Source organism: Clytia hemisphaerica, unplaced genomic scaffold (genome assembly GCF_902728285.1).
Source record: "Clytia hemisphaerica strain Z4C2 unplaced genomic scaffold, Clytia hemisphaerica genome assembly, whole genome shotgun sequence".
NCBI lineage: Eukaryota > Metazoa > Cnidaria > Hydrozoa > Leptothecata > Clytiidae > Clytia > Clytia hemisphaerica.
The window spans coordinates 1-17,753 of record NW_027103950.1 but is presented as its reverse complement, the minus strand read 5'-3'; the positions used below and the strand labels follow the sequence as shown (position 1 = coordinate 17,753).

The window sequence follows — 17,753 nt, the reverse complement described above, 5'->3', positions numbered from 1 at the left end:
TGTACTTCATGAATTCAAAATGTTCAAAACTTACGTGACCGACCATCACCAACATATCCATAGATAGTAATCCCCAGCCCTCGGGCATTCTTTTGTAATTGAACTTCGAAAGTGTCTACACTTAATTGCTCCTGTTTTAATAAGAGAGGAGAAAATAAAAAATTGAAAATCCGAATCATTATTGTTTGTTCATATAACGTTATATGGACGTTAAAACGATGGTGTGGGGTTGTATTCTTTCAGAGTACATATAACGTTATATGAACGTTAAAACGATGGTGTGGGGTTGTATTCTTTCAACGTTCATATCACGTTAGATGAACGCTAAAACGATGGTGTGGGGTTGTATTCTTTCAACGTATATATAACGTTAAGAAGCATGATAAAGGAGGAAATAAAGCACACAGCAGAAATAATGACGGAAACATCAAAGAAAACATACGCCGAGATTACCAAGAAGCAAAAAGAAGACTTAAAATCTGCCGAAGAACAAAAACGGAAGGAAGAAAGTGAAAAGAGAGACATAGAATCTAGAAAACTGAATATGATCGTTCACGGGTTTCTCGATTCAGGCCCAGATAAGGAAGAAGAAGAAAATGGGAAAAAATATGACATATTTCGGTTCCGAGAACTCCTAGATGACATTACTCACCACAGATTAGGAGACAGAAAAACAAAAAATGGCCGTCCTCTGAAGGTCACCCTGCAAAGTCAACATGACAAAGATCTTATCATGAAGAATTTACACATGCTAAAAGAAACTTGTTTCTTTCAGGTAAGTATAACGGAAGATTTCACAATCAACGAACGGAAAAAGATCAAGGAGATGCACGAACAAGCAAAGAAACTCAACAAAAACAATAACGATAAAGCATTCAACTGGCGCGTAAGAGGAAGCCCAAGAACAAAACTACGCCTCGTTAAAAAATTACAAAACCAAACAAAAATATTTTCAAATTACAAACCAAAATGCTCTACAGAAGAAATCGTCAGCGATTGGGCATTAACAGATGATGATGAATGATTCATTTTGTAAAATAGGCAGTCGAACTCTATTAGCTTTAAAGCTAGTACAGATTTGTACAAATTTTTCGACTTTAAAGAATATATACATTAACATTAACATTAACATTAAAACGATGGTGTGGGGTTGTATTCTTTCAACGTGAATATAACGTTTTATCGGCGATCCAAAAAATATCTGCAATCTGATTGGTTAAAAAGAGTACAATATATCTTGTATTTTACATGTAAAAATATAAATTGATGAAAAGATGTTGTTGCATTGTAGCGTTAGAAGCAATTTAACGTCACTTTGCTACAAAAGTGTCCTCCAACACAAAAAGTGCATTTTTGGGGTCACCGATAAACCAGTTATCAGAAATTTGCTCGTACAATATGGAAATATTTCACTCGTTCCGGATTTTCCATATATTTTCCTCGTCTAAAGGCTCGGAAAATATTGTACGGATAAATCTCGGAACTCGTAAATTATTTCTCATATTGTACTCGCAACTGTCCGATAACTATTACATATGGACGTTAAAACAGTGGTGTGGAGTTGTATTCTATCAACGCTCATAATAACGTTAGATGAACGTTAAAACGATGGTGTGGGGTTGTATTCTTTCAACGTGTATATAACGTTATATGGACGTTAAAACGATGGTGTGGGGTTGTATTCTATCGGCATTCATCTAATGTTATATTGACGTTAAAACGATGGTACGGGGTTGTATTCTCCCAACCTTCATATAACGTTATAATGACGTTGTGTACTTTCGATGGGCGTTGTTTGGATGATAGATGCAAGCTGGGCTGTTAGCAGTCGACTGTATTCAAAATAAAAAGATCTTACGGGTCGTTCTTCGTTGGGTTCCGGGCCGACCATATCTCTTGAAATGACTATCTTGACCTCATTACCAGCACGGCGGATGATACCTTGAATTTAAGAATTGAAACGCAAAATTGATTGGCTGGTTCCTGCGCAAACTCCGTAAAAGGATCTACCCAAAATATAGGCTCCACATTTGTCATTAAAACTAAAGGCTTGATAGTTAAACTAAGTTAACGATATTTAAGAGGAAGAATTTAGAACCACAGATATCAGTCAGAAAAAAAAGACACTTTTTTATTCTGCTACTGGCAGTTTCAAGCCACTTTTGTGACAATCTTCAGGCAAACACAACCACAACCACATATATCTAATATAAAACACTGGACAGAGCTACTCCATCCCTTGCTGAAGCAAAATGATCCACCATCTTGAACGAAGTTACGTCACAACTCAGCTTGCGAGATCCTTGAAATTTTGAAGTCAGTACAGTGTCAAAAAAACTTCAACAGTGAAAACCAAGCCCTCTACTCTGTCCTAATGTGACCTACTTTCAGCAAAGATGGCGGATTATTATGCTTCACCTGCCGTTGCTTGGGAAATACAGAGTAGCTCTTGCCAGTGTTTTTATATAAAATATATCTATAGTTTGAACGCTTTGGCGTTGAAAATGTTGAATAAAAATTAAAAGGAATGGTCTAGAATTTTAATGGTCCAAGTAAATTATTTGCATTGGTTTCACAAGATCGGCAAGCGGCTTCATTTTATATACCGGGTGCACCAAAAAAAAGTATACAGGTTTGTCGAGATATTGTGAGCTTCAGGATTTAAATATTTTGTTCATTCTTTTTTTATTGTATAGAGGATGCTCTAACTTGAATTTTGAGCTATCATACATTATATTTGAAAAAGTAGTTCGAAAGTTATTTTAAAAAAACTGACTTTTTTTCAATGTCGAAATTTCAAAAAATCATTAAAAACAGCAATCACGCTATAAATAAGACAAAATGACCAAAAACACAATTTTATTGTTTTTTGATTCTTTTTTTCTTATTTATATTTTTCCAACAGTTTCTCCATTTTATTTGCACGTCATGAACATTTCCAAAACAAGCAAACTCAATGCAGACCCAAGTTTTTTGAGCAACTAGTCGAGGAATGGTGATCCAGGGTGATCTATTTTTTCAAAAGTTTTCTCACATAGCACACACATAACATCAAAACCTCTGTTGGAGATTTCCAAAACTTTGTTCAGCTTTTCCAAAAATATTATCCCACTTGGGAATAGCTTATTTTTTAATTCCGTAACGAGTTTTGATGAACACAGTTGTATTTTTTGGTATTTTTATGCGTAAAGAAGGTAAGTGTCAAGAGTAATGTTTGCTCTTTGTTTTTGATGATTTTTTGAAATTTCGACATTAAGAAAAAGTCAGTTTTTTAAAAATAACTTTCGAACTATTTTTTCAAATATAATGTATGATAGCTCAAAATTCAAGTTAGAGCATCCTCTATACAATAAAAAAAGAATGAACAAAAAATTTAAATCCTGAAGTTCACAATATCTCGACAAACCTGTATACTTTTTTTTGGTACACCCGGTATGTATAGATTAGCTTAAAATAATGACATATTGTAATTCTAAAGATTTCTTGAAAAGTTATTATTGGCTCACCTGCTACAAGATCATTGCTCATCCCAAACAAATTCTCTTCATTGATCTGTAAGATGTGATCGCCATGCTTTAAGCGGCCATCTCTGTCCGCAACACCATCTAAACGTTAGTATAAAGCAAACATTATTACTGTAAAGTTAATCTCATATGCACGTCAGAATTCATCATTAACGAGAATGATTCAGACATGACAGGCTTCAGACATTTTAACGTCATTCCTTCCTGGTAAACGCAAACCAAATTTCCTCGCGCTTTAAAGGTTGATACGTGTATAGAGTAGACCGATTCGACAAAATCCAGTTAGGCACTCCTCAACGAAGCCTCAAGCAAGCTGTCTGTTCCTAACTGACATAAATTTCACCCACGAAATAAAAACAAATAACAAAAACTATGCGCAGGTCCAAACAGAAAACATTTGAAGAATTTGAGTTACCAAGGTGTTTCTAAATCATCCTGTACATAATCTTTCTACCATTTCTTAGAAAATCGGCTGATCGTGAGTAATGACGTCACACAGAATCGGTCTATTAGTTTAAACATACTTGGCACAATAGATCTGACGATAACACCAGCAGTTTTGCCACCGGCAATACCAAACCCAAGACCTGATCCATCGTTCACTAGAATAATTGTCTCTTCTTGTCTCCAATGAGATAGCTCATCATCCTATACAATAATGAAAAGAACAAATTAGTTATTAACTCCCTCTAATTCGTGTACGGTGCTAGGTAAGTGCATAAGTAAAAGAAGGTTCATCATCCACCCGCGCATCCCGCCCTTCCAAAATCTCTCGAGATAAAACGACAATGTGACGGCTACAGTTTTGACGTAACTTTAAACTTTAGAAGCTCCTGCAGTATCGAAAAAATCGAATTTGCGTCAATACACAAAGACTTCTATTTTTCGAAAATCATCAAAGTGGAACTCACTAAGAAACGGAATGAAAAATCCCAGTTTTTGGTGAGGTGCTCGCTAGCAACATACTGAATGGATGGAATAATATAATACCTGGTTTAACGATGTATCTGACAGAGTTGACGAATTGCCAGAGTTTTGATGAGATACTTGGCTTTTAGCATTCGGTATACCACCTCTGGCAATGATCAGTTCCACGATACCAGTTGTCTGCTGGAGGAGAGTGATGGCTTCCTGGTGGGACATCACTGCATCCACACGTTGTCCATTGATGGCAAGGATTTGGTCAGACTCTGATAAACGACCATCGCTAAAGTGTATTGAATATTTGTTTTGGCATGCGACATTTGTTTATGACTTTATTTTTCCATATTCCGTATAAAAAACTGGTCTGGACAGGGGGGGGGGGTCAGTACTAAAATGTAAGACATACATGAGTACTAAAAGGATTTTCGCTAATTTTTGACATACCCCCACCTATTTTTCGAAAATGTTATTTTAGTACACATGTACTAAAATTATTTTGAGTAAATTAACATAGATACCACCCATTTTTTGCCCTTTTATGGCTTTAAATTTACCAAAATGGGGCCATTGTTACAAAATTATTCGAATTTAGTGCATCAATCTGCAAAATAATATAATTTTATTACTAAACTGTGCTGAACTGTACATAAAAATATTTTTAAAAAATATTTAAAAAATTGGAAAAATTCTGAAAGATTTCTGAAGATTTTTTCGAAAATTCCTGAAGAAAAAAAATCAAATTTTTTCCAAAATTGTTAAAAAAATGCTCCATTTTGACTGATTTTAGAACAAAATACTAAGATTTTTCAAAAATTTCTTAAAGGGACCACCCTTTTTGGTATTTTAGTACACATGGTACTAAAATTATTTTTGAGCTTTTTTACAGTACCACCACGTCACTAAATGTCATGATGTTTGAGATTTTAGTACCGACCCCCCCCCCCTGGTCTGGAAGCTTATTGTTTGAACTTTTTGTTAGCTTTTTCCTTTGTTAATATCAAAAAATACAAATCGATTTGCTCAGTTTTTGATCACGTCACCACTTGGGATTGGTTTAAGATTTAATCAAATGATCAAAAAGTGAGCAAAAAAACTAATTTCTCAAGTTCAATAAGAAACAATGAAAAGAAACAAAAGGCTTCCAGACCGGGCTTTTTTATATGGACTATAATTTTTCACACTACATACAGCTTCGTTAACAAACTTTAAAAGGATCTGGTCAGATTCTGATAAACGCTAAAGTGTATTGAACATTTGAAAATTGTTTTGCCATGTGACATTTTTTATGACTTTATTTTTCACACTAAATACAGTAGTCTTTAACAAACTTTATATAATGAAAAATGTGTTACTATCGCTTAAATTGAATACTGAAAATAGTTGCTGGCAAGGATTTGGTCAGATTCTGATAAACGACCATCACTAAAGTGTAAAGAAACATTTAAGTACTTAACATTTGTTTCGACACGTGGATTTTTTTTTGCAAATTTCACACCATGTGAAATGCGTTACTTTCGTTTAGATCAAATACCAAATATATTTCATGGATGGGAGAGTGTAAAGTGTAAAGATAATTAAAAGCGCTTAGAATTTGTTTAAAAAATGTGGCTAATTTGCTTTATACTTTATAATTTCACAAATGGGAAATGTGTTATCAACTTATCGCATAAATTAAATACAAACTATAATTGATCTAAAAATTTGGTCAAAAAACTCCAATAAACGACCATCACTAAAGTGGGTATCCCAATCAGTAGTCAGTTACGTAAATTCTTATCAGACCGGAGTTGTTAATTTACCGCTAGCTTGCAGTGATAGAGAATTGAACCAGCACCCCTCGGTTATTAACATAATGTTGATTGATCGTAGGAAGCGAAGACCAAATGATCAAAGGCGTCAGCGCTACAAACCAGGTTTAATTTGCAGTTTGAATCCCTACTTCTTCCATTGTTTCGTTCAGTTCATAGAAAGCCGAGCCAGATGTTCAAGGACCCCGCGATAACAACGAACTTCAGTTTACTAAACAATTTCCCTGGTGAAAACAATCAAAGGACTAACTAAAAGTTCTAGATTACTGGACAATCCACGTTAAATACCGTTTCTATCTATCTATTTCTTTTTTTAGGTATCCAACCCGAGCATTCCATCTTTCGTTTACGGTCATCTTCTCTCGCACTCTTTAATTTTATTCATCATGAATCGATATGAAATTATGTCTTCATTTTCCTTCTCTGTATGAGAACAATAAGGTGGTCTAAAAGTTCTAGATTACTGGGCAATCAACGTTAAATACCGACACAATCTTTTCTGCTTAAAAAACTTGAGATAATAAAATGTGACGTAATCGACTTACATTTCAGCAATACCACCAGGCTGTAGCGCTTGCACGAAAATACCCAACTCTCCTCTCGTCTCACTTTGTAGACCAATCACACTGAAACCCAGACCCCCGACAGGTGGCTTTCTTAATTGAATAGTGATAATTTCACGGCCTTGAGAAGCGGACATCATTCCGTTCAGAAACTCTTGATCTGCGGCGTAGATTGAATCCCGGAGACCATCATCAATGATCAACTTGTCGCTGTTATCTATGAAGGAAAAGTATGTTTAGTGAAATACAGTTGACTCTCTGTAATTCGATCTTCAAGGGACAAGGAAGATTTTTCTCCCAATTATAAAAAAATTCGAATTACAGAAAGTATATTAAAAGACTTTTCATCCAGCTAAGGGGACAAATAGTTTAGTTCGAATTACAGAGAGATTCGAGCAAAAGAGGTTCGAGTTATAGAGAGTTGACTGTATTCATAAGAGAGCTATGATCGAGTGGTCTATCGCGTCAGTTGCATACCAAGGGGTCCGTGATGTAATGTCAGAAGACATTGCAATGACGTACATATCATGAATACAAACCTGGTGCCCAGCCTCCATCGTTATCATCACCATATTCTGGACCTTAAATAAAAACAAGGTTGAATTCGTTATAGGATTGAATAAAGAACGCGTTTACATAAGAGACGTAGAGCAGTAGCCAGTTTATCGAAAGGAAAAAGAAAGGGAGGAAAATCTCAAAACATTGAGCTCTAGTTTAGACGGCCGACTTTCTGCCCTGCCTATTCTAATTGTTAGAGTAGGCAAAAAGAGGGCACTAATTTGGCAGTTAAAATCTTTGCCTTAAAAAGGTTGAAAGAAGACATTGCATTGACGTCAAAAGAGGGCTTTAGACAGCCAACTATCTGTCCACTTTAATTCACAATTAGAATTATTTTTAAGACTTCATAAACTAGCTCGCCAAAACTATTTGCTTGGAGATATTGCATTCAGATTCTTTATCAGCAATGCCAAAATATAGAATCTTTGTGAATTCTTGTAATAGATAAAGGAGATGACTGTTCCATTCAATAACTTGAATCAACAAAAATCGTCCAGTTTTTCGCAATTAAACACGATTACGAATAAAATTAACTACTTCATAATATAGTAGAATCTACAGCATCTAGGTAAATGTAATTCGAAAAGCAGGGAAATTTCTATGTAAAACGAGGCCCAAACTAATCCAAAGTATTAAAGAAACCTAGGGAAGGATGAAAAAAAGGCCATGATATATCTGCCAATAAAATGGTGTTCAAATCGATATAATGGCTTCGTAAACAGATTATGAAAAGTTTATCTTAGCAGATGGCTTTTGATAATATTTTGATAGTTCCTGAAACGTAAAAATCTGCTTGAAAAATAACACTCCTACTAAATTGAATACAATAAAGAGAGTATTAAAAATACATATTCTTCTAGTAGAATAAAAAGAATTAATGATCTCTTGCTTAAGACTTATATTCTAATAGTTTCAGTAAAGAAAACGAGTTTTAAGTTGATTTCGTACTCAAAGTTTCATGCCATACAGGATTGCAATCTTCAGTGAAATAAACGTTCTCTATAAAAATCTACAATTCCATGTCTATTCTGTGAATATTATCCACATTTAATATATGATAATGTTTAAGAACAATTTTTTCTTAATCTTCATTTGGATTTTTTCTAAAGTTAATTTTCTTACGTTTGTTTTATTTAGATAATTGAGAATCTATAACAAATTAATTCTAACCGCTGTGTTAACTTTGTAATGTTAATTCTGATGAATTATTTAACAAGAAGTTTTCCTGATTTTGTTCGTTCCGCAACTGAGAAATGAAAGATCCAGTAGGATCTTTCATTTCTCAGTGTCTTTTAAAGCCTTTTATTTTCTTAAAAAGTGCATTTTTCCTATTTGAAAAAATTTAAAAATGATTTTTTTGTTAAGTTGTTTAGATATACATTATGCTGCCTACACTTAGCTTAAAGTTGTAGACCAAAACCCAAAACTTTGATAACTTTTTAGGAAATATTCATTCGTATAAACTGAAACTTTGTAAAGTGATATAGGCAGTTGTAATTATTTTTAATTTCAAAGTTTTGAAAAAAGAAATCAAACTTCTAGAAATTGGCAATTTTGAATTTTAAGTTATTTTCAACCATTTTTAGAAAGTTTTTGACATAACGAATGCTCAAAATATGAAAGACTGTCCTCTTTGTTTTTACATATTCTGAAATTACTGAAATTATTCTAATAACTGAAAACAAAAAATTTTCAATTTCAATTTTCTGGTAGAGTTTTATAGGTACTTTTTTACATTGATTAATATCTGTAACGCACTCATTTTTTTGTTACCAAGGATCTCAAAATGCTCCAAACTTTGCAATGTGGCTCGAAAACGTGATTTTGACCTAAAATTTCTATCTGTAATCTGACTTTATATTTCAGATTTTTTAAATTTTCTTGTTCGAAGTTTTATATATTTTCAGAATAATGAGTCAGAAATGTTATGTGGCAATCTTTGTCTCAAAATTTCAGTCAGAAGGTGTGCACTCAAGGCACAATTTTAGTAGATCCCAAAATTTGAAACTGCCATAAAACAAGAATTACTTGTGATCCTTTCAAAGATTACTGATTAATTGAAAAAGAATAATATAAAAATCAGCCAATTATGAGAAAGTCGCCTCTTCATTTTCCTGATATTGTCTGATTCTTTTCACAAGTGGCTCTTAAAGTGTTCCATGGCTCCGAATGGGGTTCCAGTTGAAATGTAAAGGTTTCAGGTCCCTGCAAAAAGTACTTTCAAGGTTTTGGTGTGTGTACCCCCTCTCGCACAGATAAAAATATAACCGTAGAATATTTAAAAACAGAAGATTAAAACCAACAAAAAAAATATTTTCATAATTTCCTAATTAGTCCCCAGAACTTTAGTGCAGCCCTTCAGCTCCCCCCACTTTTTTAGGTCCCCCCTGAGTTTAAAAAATGAGACAGCTCCCACCCACTTTTAGGCCGATTTTAGATTTACACCCCCCCCCAAAGTGGGGGGGGGCGAGCCGTGTTCTTAGAAAGTTTTTATAATTGTGAACTTGAAGCCTAGTGTACTTTGAAGCATAATGTTATTTGGTTCTTATACTTACTTATGATATGAACCACTGCAATGACTTCACAAAGTTATGCAACTTTTCTGTTTTTGTTCCACCCAATACATCACTTTTTCTATTGTTTAATAAGTGACGTATTGGGTGGAAAATTCTAAAAGTTCTCAGAAAACTCTCCAGTGGTGCATATCATGAATAGAAAAATGTAAGACCATGTTTGCACGTGACGGTTCCGTTTCGCTCCGAAACGAAATGAAGTCATTCTATTAGCTACATTCAAGTGTTACGTCACTTCTAACCAATAGAATGGCTTCACTCTGTTTTGGAGCGAAACGGAATCGTCACATGCCAACATGGTCTAAATCATACTCGGGTAACTTAATGCATGTCCCAAATTATTCAAAATCTACTTTTCGTTTTCGCCCCCAACTCCAGCCCTTAAACCATAACAAATTATACATTTTTGGAAGCGTATTTGGATATAGAATGTTGGACTTGGTGTTACTTAATTTTATTCTCAGCATAATTAGAGTTTTTTTAAGAAAACCTAATTATTTATGACGTCATTATTCATGACGTCATAATTTAAAAAAGTTGAATATCTCAAGAACTAATGCTCGAAACGTTATGAAATTGGGACCAATGATAGAACTCATCAAGAGGAGGAGAAATGTTTTTTTTAAATTGAAAATTAGCTGATGTCAGCATTTTATTGCAAAAATTCGAATTTCTGCAATTTCTGCTGACGTCATCAATTTTGGGAAATACTTTGAACTTTTTTTGGTGACGTCATAAGCAGGTTTTCTTAAAATATCTCTAATTATACCGAGAAAAGATTTAAGTAACACCGAATTCAATATTCTACATCCAATTACGCTCCCAAAAATTTATAATTTGTTATGGTTTATGAACTGGAACTGGGTGCGAAAAATTAATGCAATTTTGGGACATGCATTAAGTTACCCGAGTAAATTTCATACCTTCTCTGAACCAGCTGAGATCTCCAGTTGCGGTGATATCAAAATCATCAATCTCCACTTGGTCAGTGTTATGAATCTTTTCACCAAGCTCTTGAACAGAATCTTGTACTGTCACAATTTGTTTGAATAACGGGCTGTCAAGCATCTGAATCATGTCAGCCAATTCCTTTTCATGACCGTAGTCACCTTGTGCTTTGAGGGAATGGCGAAACTGCTCAAATATGTCAATGACATTGTTGGTACCTATAGAATCAAAGGAGAGAAAGTGACATTGAAAGAAGATCATAACTATCCTAACCAAAAATCTTTTAATCAAAAATATTCTATGTGTAGGATTGACTAATTGACGCTGTTGTAATAATTTCCTGTGACAGTAGTTAGTGTTCATCAAGCTCCTCCATTTCAACACAAAGTGCTTTGACGGGTTATTCATTTAGCATTAATAGGTGAAATAGAAAGTGCAGTACTGTCAACTGCTCTAACTTGGGACTATCTGACAAAACATGGGACAGCAATTCGGCTACCATTTCACTGAACCTCCAAAGTCATTTGATTCGAGTTAATGAACGGCGTATTAAAAAATACACAATTTCTCTTCCGCACCGAGTAGGCTTTTAAATCGAAATATGAAAAAAATCCGTAGTGGAACACACGCAGTTTTTTATTTGACGTCAATTAGATAAGACGCTTTTGCAACGCTCTTCGAAAAAATGGCTGAAAACAAATCAAAATTCATGAAAATAACATCAAAATGGATAAAGATCAGCCTTTCGAAGCAGCCTTACCACCTCAAGCTTGCACGCCGTCAAGATGTACCAATGACGAAGACCTGGATCACTTAACATGCAAAAAATGTAAAAGATCAGTTGATTATGAGTGTACACAGCTACCTTTGTATCAGCTACAAATATTTGTGACATCCTATAACGATCATTACTTATGTTCAAACTGTGTCCGAATAACGAAGAACCTAAGAAATAAAGTGGGAAAAAACACTCAACATATGATGCAAAATGAACTTAAAAAGAAAGACGACGTCATACAAAAACTGAACAATGAGGTCAACACCAACACCAAAACCCGTGATTCCATCAAAAATGACCTCAAAACCTTTCTGGCAGGAAAACTACAAGAAATGGAGGAAAAGACAAGAAGCATGATTAAGGAATTAGAAGAAATTGACGGAGACATCAAAGAAAACATATGCCGAAATTACTAAGAAGCACAGAGAAGACTTAAGGTTTGCCGAAGAACAAAAACGGAAGGAAGAAAGTGAAAAGAGAGACATAGGACTCTAGGAAACTAAATATCATCGTTCACGGGTTTCTCGAATATTCAGGCCTAGATAAGGAAGAAGAAGAAAATGGAGTAAAATACGACAAAATTCGGTTCCGAGAACTCCTGGAGGACATCAATGTTCCAGAAATAAATGTTACTCACCACAGATTAGGAAACAGAAAAATAAAGAATGGCCGTCCTCTTAAAGTCACCCTTCAAAGTCAGCATGACAAAGATCTTATCATGAAGAATTTATACATGCTGAAAGAAACTTGATTCTTTCAGGTAAGTATCACGGAAGATTTTACAATCAATGAACGGAAAAAGATAAAGGAGATGCACGAACAAGCGAAAAAACTTAAAATAAAAGATAATAAAAATAAAGACTTCAACTGGCGCGTAAGAGGAAGCCCAAGAACAAAACTACGCATTGTTAAAAAATTGCAAAACCAAACAAAAATATCTTCAAATTATGAACCAAAATACTCTACAGAAGAAATCGCCAGCGACTGGGCATCAACAGATGATGTAGACTATAAATCGTCTACAGATGATGATAAATAATTCATTTTGTAAATAGGCAGTCGAACTCTATTAGCTTTAAAGCTAGTACAGATTTGTACACTTTTTTTCGACTTTAAAGAATATAAACATTAACATTAACGCAAATGTCTGTAACAAAGAAGACCAAATTAGTGGCAAAACGATGGAGCATTTGACTTCACTCGCGCAGCAAGTTACACACTCGTTATTTGTTAATCCCTTCGGGCGATAGGCGGCTGGTTAGGCAGCAGGTGTTCTCTAACTCTCCGATTGGCATCCAGGCATTTTGAATGAAAACGAAAAAGTTATAAAGAGCGCGCTATCAGTGAAAGTTTTATTATGACATATTATGACAGAAAGTATGATTGATAAACTTGGCGGAGTTATCAAAACAAATTTGTTGCCTTTTAACAGTAAGTGAAAATACAGGCCAGATATCAACAGTCCCATGTTTCGACCAATTGTCCCAAGTTAGAGCAGTTGACGGTAACTATTTTAATGACCAGGTAGGCCATTCATTTGAGGGCTATGCAAGTTTCCCTCCTCCTCCACTGATGCAAGTTACCCGATCTCACGGCGGTATGTTTGCATTGCTGTATCTTTTAGGCAAAAAAGCGGTAAAAAAAAGACAAAAACGTAATTTTTTTAAGAGCGCTGTTATGATTGTTTTGATTGCAGTTGCATTCAGGAGCTTGTCGCATGTTCCTAACTGCCATTGATTGTAAAGGGTCATGCTTTAGGGCATGTACCGTGAAGTTGGGTAACTTGCATCAGTGGTGGGGAACTTGCATAGCCATCAAATGACTGACCAATCAAAGCAGCAAAATTTCAAAACAAATGAACTACGTGGCTACGCTCGCAGATCTACTCTACCATTTTTGTTTTGATTTAACTTTTTATTTTAATGACCAGACAGGTCATTCATTTGAGGGCTATGCATTTTTGCCTCCACTGACAGTATAGACTTAAACTCTATATCAAGATTACGGGATTTCCAGTATGGGCCGATTTTACTTTCGTTTTGAGTGGTTTCATTTTCGATTTCAAGCCAACATCTTAGCAACAGGGTGCTCGCCCATAGTTACAGGGGTTTGTGCAAAAAACTAAACATGGAAAATTTTCCAAATCCCCAATTTCGATTCAAAGCAATAAAAAATGAAACGTTTCTATGTTTCACTTTTTTGCACCTATTCTTCAAAATGAAAATATTTAAGATTTTAAGTTATTCTTTTATTCATCAATGATTTACGGCACTTTGTTGACAATCTAGCTCTTGCATCAAATTCCTGCTTTCTTCAGTAAATTGAAGATGAGAAAAAACCTAAGCCACGGATCACGGATTGAAACAAATATATGAAGGCTGGGATTTTACAGCCACCCGTCGTGCAAGGCACTAGCGAGTTTATGTATTTGCACTTTTGAGGACGGTAAAGTGCGTGACTGAAGCTATTTGGAAAAACCCGCAGTTCTGACCCGCAAAATCTAGGACGGTAAAAGTGCTGATTTACCGTCGTCCTCAGATGGTCATGATCTAGTCACATTAGAACCTTACCGTCTCCCTCACTGAAAAACACACATACATAAACTCGGTACTGAGGCCACAGGTGCCAAAAAGAAGGGCCATTTGAATATGCGGCAACCTCATTGGTGGAAATTCGATAAACAGCTGCGAAGGAGCGCTGGGAAGCAATCAGTAGAAGAGACCACTTTTGTTTTTGTTGCAGATTTCAATGTAAACTTCTCTCAGGGATTACTTCTTGTCAATGATGTTACATGTACACATGTGTTGTGTCAACTTAACTTGTCAGCATTGTATTGTTGTAAAGGAAAAGATAAAAGAGGTAAGGCTAGCCTAGTTTATAATCCTGATATAGGAGTTTAAGTTTAGACTGACTGATGCAAGTTACCCGATCTCACGGTACAAGCTGGGCCTGGGTTCGAGCCAGATTTTCGGAGGCGAAAATCAAAAATTTATTGGCCCCAACATAATTTATGTCATAAAGAATAAAAAAGGTTATAAAGAATAGTAAACTTACGTGAAAGCAATGACATGACTCTCAAAGAATTAGCATGTGTTTGCGATCAAATATTCTTCAATATTCGTGGTAAAAAAGGTAAAAAATGTATAAAATCAATAAAAAAATTCCAATTTTTTTCTCGATCTTAGTTGTTATGATTCCACCGGTATCGAAACTTTATTATGGTTTTTAGCCTGCGGGCCATAACTCGCGTTGCTTGAATTTTCCAAGCAAAAAATGAAATCTGTTAATTTGTCACAGGCTCGATCTGATCATCACGGTATCGAAAAATTCCATCTCCATGAGTAAGACTGTTGTAGCAAAAAGCTCGTAGACCGCATAAATTTCGAAGAAGCATAGGGTAATTTAGCTCAAAATAGTTGGGTCTGTAATTTCACCTATGATTTCTCGTTCTTACGAAAACGCGGGAAATTCGATTAAAATGGTAGGCCAGTTGTGGAGGAATAGAGAAACAAACAGGAACCAAAGTAGAAGAACCAAACTTGTCCATCTTTCGAGCTATATCGCTATATAAATATGAATGTTCTTCTGTGCTTGTTGGTATTTGAAATGAACAATACATTTTTCGTCTTATTGTGTCTGGCAGTTACATCAATATGCCTTCTTACCTGTCTTTAAAAATATAAATAAAAGTAATCACGTAAAAGGACGCGAAAAAAAAAGACATAAGTGTGAGAACAGAGTAATTAAACTCGTTAGAAAAAGTACCATTAGAAGTCGTAAAAAATCAACCTGAATAAATGCAATCGAAATTCCAGAGAACTTCATAATTCCCCAAACAACATTACATTACTTTGTCAAACTCCCATCACATAAATTTTACAATTACGTCAGAGTAGACTACGCTCGCCACCGAAGAGGTTTATTTGGAAAGGGTAATTATATTTTATTGTTCGCTTCTTTTTTAAAAATTTGCCGGGTTGGAAAAGTATGAATTTCTTTGTACATATTTTACCTACCCCAAATATTTAGGAGGCTGAGTTTTAAACGAATCACCAAGTTGAAACGAACGATAAATGTATCAAGGTCTGTTTTATTTACCCCCTGGTGACTTAACAAAAGAGACTTAACTCGATGTTACAATCTAATTATTGAAAGTTTGTCTCTGCCTTTTTATAATGAGCGAGACATACGTTCTCTGATTGCGCAATTTTCATATTGACATTTTCGAGGCATTTTGATGTAACTGTCTGGTACGCAGGGAAGATATAACTGTTTTTCTACACAACAAAATAAAATGATGAACTTTTGATCTTGTTGACTTGATTGCTGATATGATGGATTGAATGATATTGAATATATCTTTTTCATATTAAAAACTTCTCAGAATTTTCCCAGGAAAATGTGCACTCCATTATTGTGTATATAAAATTGTTTGGGAGGTAAACAAACATGTTTTTGCCTGCAAGAGGGGGTTAGGACAGGACCCTGCCAACGCACCGTACTTAACAAACACCGGACATGCGAAAGTCCGGTGTAAAATGAGAATGCAGCAGTTCACTTGGCAAGTGAATGAACCTTCGCCCGGCAGTTAGTAACACTAGGAAATTAAGCTTTCAGAAAAAACAACATCAGTCATCTACAGGATGTATATATTTGCAACAACACAAGGATGATGAGAGTTATCTGAATCAAGTTCACAAGACAATATTAATTAAAACTTGAAAGTTGGAAACAAAATAAAACGTGCAGCAGCCAAAATCAACCAACCAAAATTTGTCATTCAATTCCCAAGACAGCGCTTCGATTTTTAAGGCCTTGTTTATACGCTAAAGTAAAAACAATTACGCACATGTAAATGGGTCATTGTTTGAGGTCCACAAAATTTCCGGGAAATAGCCTATCCGGCAGTGCGCGGATCTAGGTGGGTTCCGCCTCCCCTGTAGATCTTTTTCTTGGGAAGTTGATCTTCAAATTAGTTTTCAAGGTTGGCTTGGCTCAAATTTTTTCATCTATGGCTCAAATTTTAGGCAATTTCTCAAAGTTTTTGAAAATGTTAATTTCATTAAAAAGCGCCGGGTTATTTTTTCACCAGTTTTTAGAGCATGTCATGGTTGCCCCCAAGGAAATTTCCAACATAAAACTCTGCCCCTAAGATCCGTTTCCCACCACAAAAAAAGCCAGAAAAACAGGTAAATATATAGCCAGTTTTTAAATGATCTTGTCCCTGAACTGTAGATATTATCAAAATTTTGCCCCTGCCCTTGAAAAGTGGGCAATCTCTGCCCTCGAGATCTCGATGATTTCTGCCTTACTCCGAAAACTGGTTTTTTCATGAATCCCTTTAGAAGTTGTGAGGTGCATTTTTTTGCTTGAGAGTCAAGTAAGCGATATAGCGCTTTCGCAGCATTAATCTTTGATACGCATTTTGGCGGGACGCTAGTGTGGCTAACTGTTGGGTAGTTAGTTCAAGATGCTGACGGGGAGCTATAATTGAAAGCGTCAATAGTTGCGAAAATGGGCCTCAAAGCCTCCTGCGACTCAACCAAATAAAAATAGAAATCAAGCAAATTACCAACATATTTGAAAGGTTTAGATCACGTAATTATGCTGCCTTTTTTACCGTTTGTCACATACAGTCGAGTTTCATAACCCAACCCTCTTTTTTGGATTACCAAAGGGACACTATTCTTTCTTGATGCTTTACACTGCTTTACAATGGAAAATTGGCCTCCTTTTAAGTTTAAAAGTAATCAAAAGCAGTTGAAAGATGATTGAATATAGTCAAATGACAACTGAATTCACTCAAACAGAATAGACCTAACTCTTCATACAAAAATTACAGGAAACGCATGTTTGGACTTTGTACCCTATGCTGCACGGAAGCACTTAAGCCAAAGTCCCGCAAAGACAGGACCTGACAGGACAAAAATCATTTTTTTGAAGTTTGCAAAAAAACGCCACATGAAGATCTTTCAAATTCAGTATATATGTGAATAGAGCAGTAAAAAATACAACTTTTCTATTTTTCCTTTTTTTTTGCAAAAGTTCTCTATGAATGAAAATAAAGGGATAATGAT

General features: G+C 35.2%; 1 protein-coding gene across 2 annotated transcripts in view; it reads right to left on the bottom strand.

Moving 5' to 3' along the window:
* Positions 1-14,898, bottom strand: part of LOC136810091 (multiple PDZ domain protein-like) — an 84,083-nt gene extending 69,185 nt beyond the window's left edge. For both annotated transcript variants that reach the window (XR_010847057.1, XM_067066665.1), the window contains exons 1-9: positions 14,731-14,898; positions 10,874-11,116; positions 7,359-7,400; positions 6,802-7,036; positions 4,515-4,731; positions 4,049-4,172; positions 3,507-3,605; positions 1,859-1,941; positions 35-131 (exon numbers count right to left, since the gene is read on the bottom strand). Coding sequence is in view for 1 of the 2 variants with exons in the window: in XM_067066665.1 (XP_066922766.1) it covers positions 35-131; positions 1,859-1,941; positions 3,507-3,605; positions 4,049-4,172; positions 4,515-4,731; positions 6,802-7,036; positions 7,359-7,400; positions 10,874-11,116; positions 14,731-14,746 (1,156 nt within the window). In the remaining variant the exon portion in view is untranslated. The remainder of the gene's footprint in view (positions 1-34; positions 132-1,858; positions 1,942-3,506; positions 3,606-4,048; positions 4,173-4,514; positions 4,732-6,801; positions 7,037-7,358; positions 7,401-10,873; positions 11,117-14,730) is intronic.
* Positions 14,899-17,753: the final 2,855 nt, after the last annotated feature.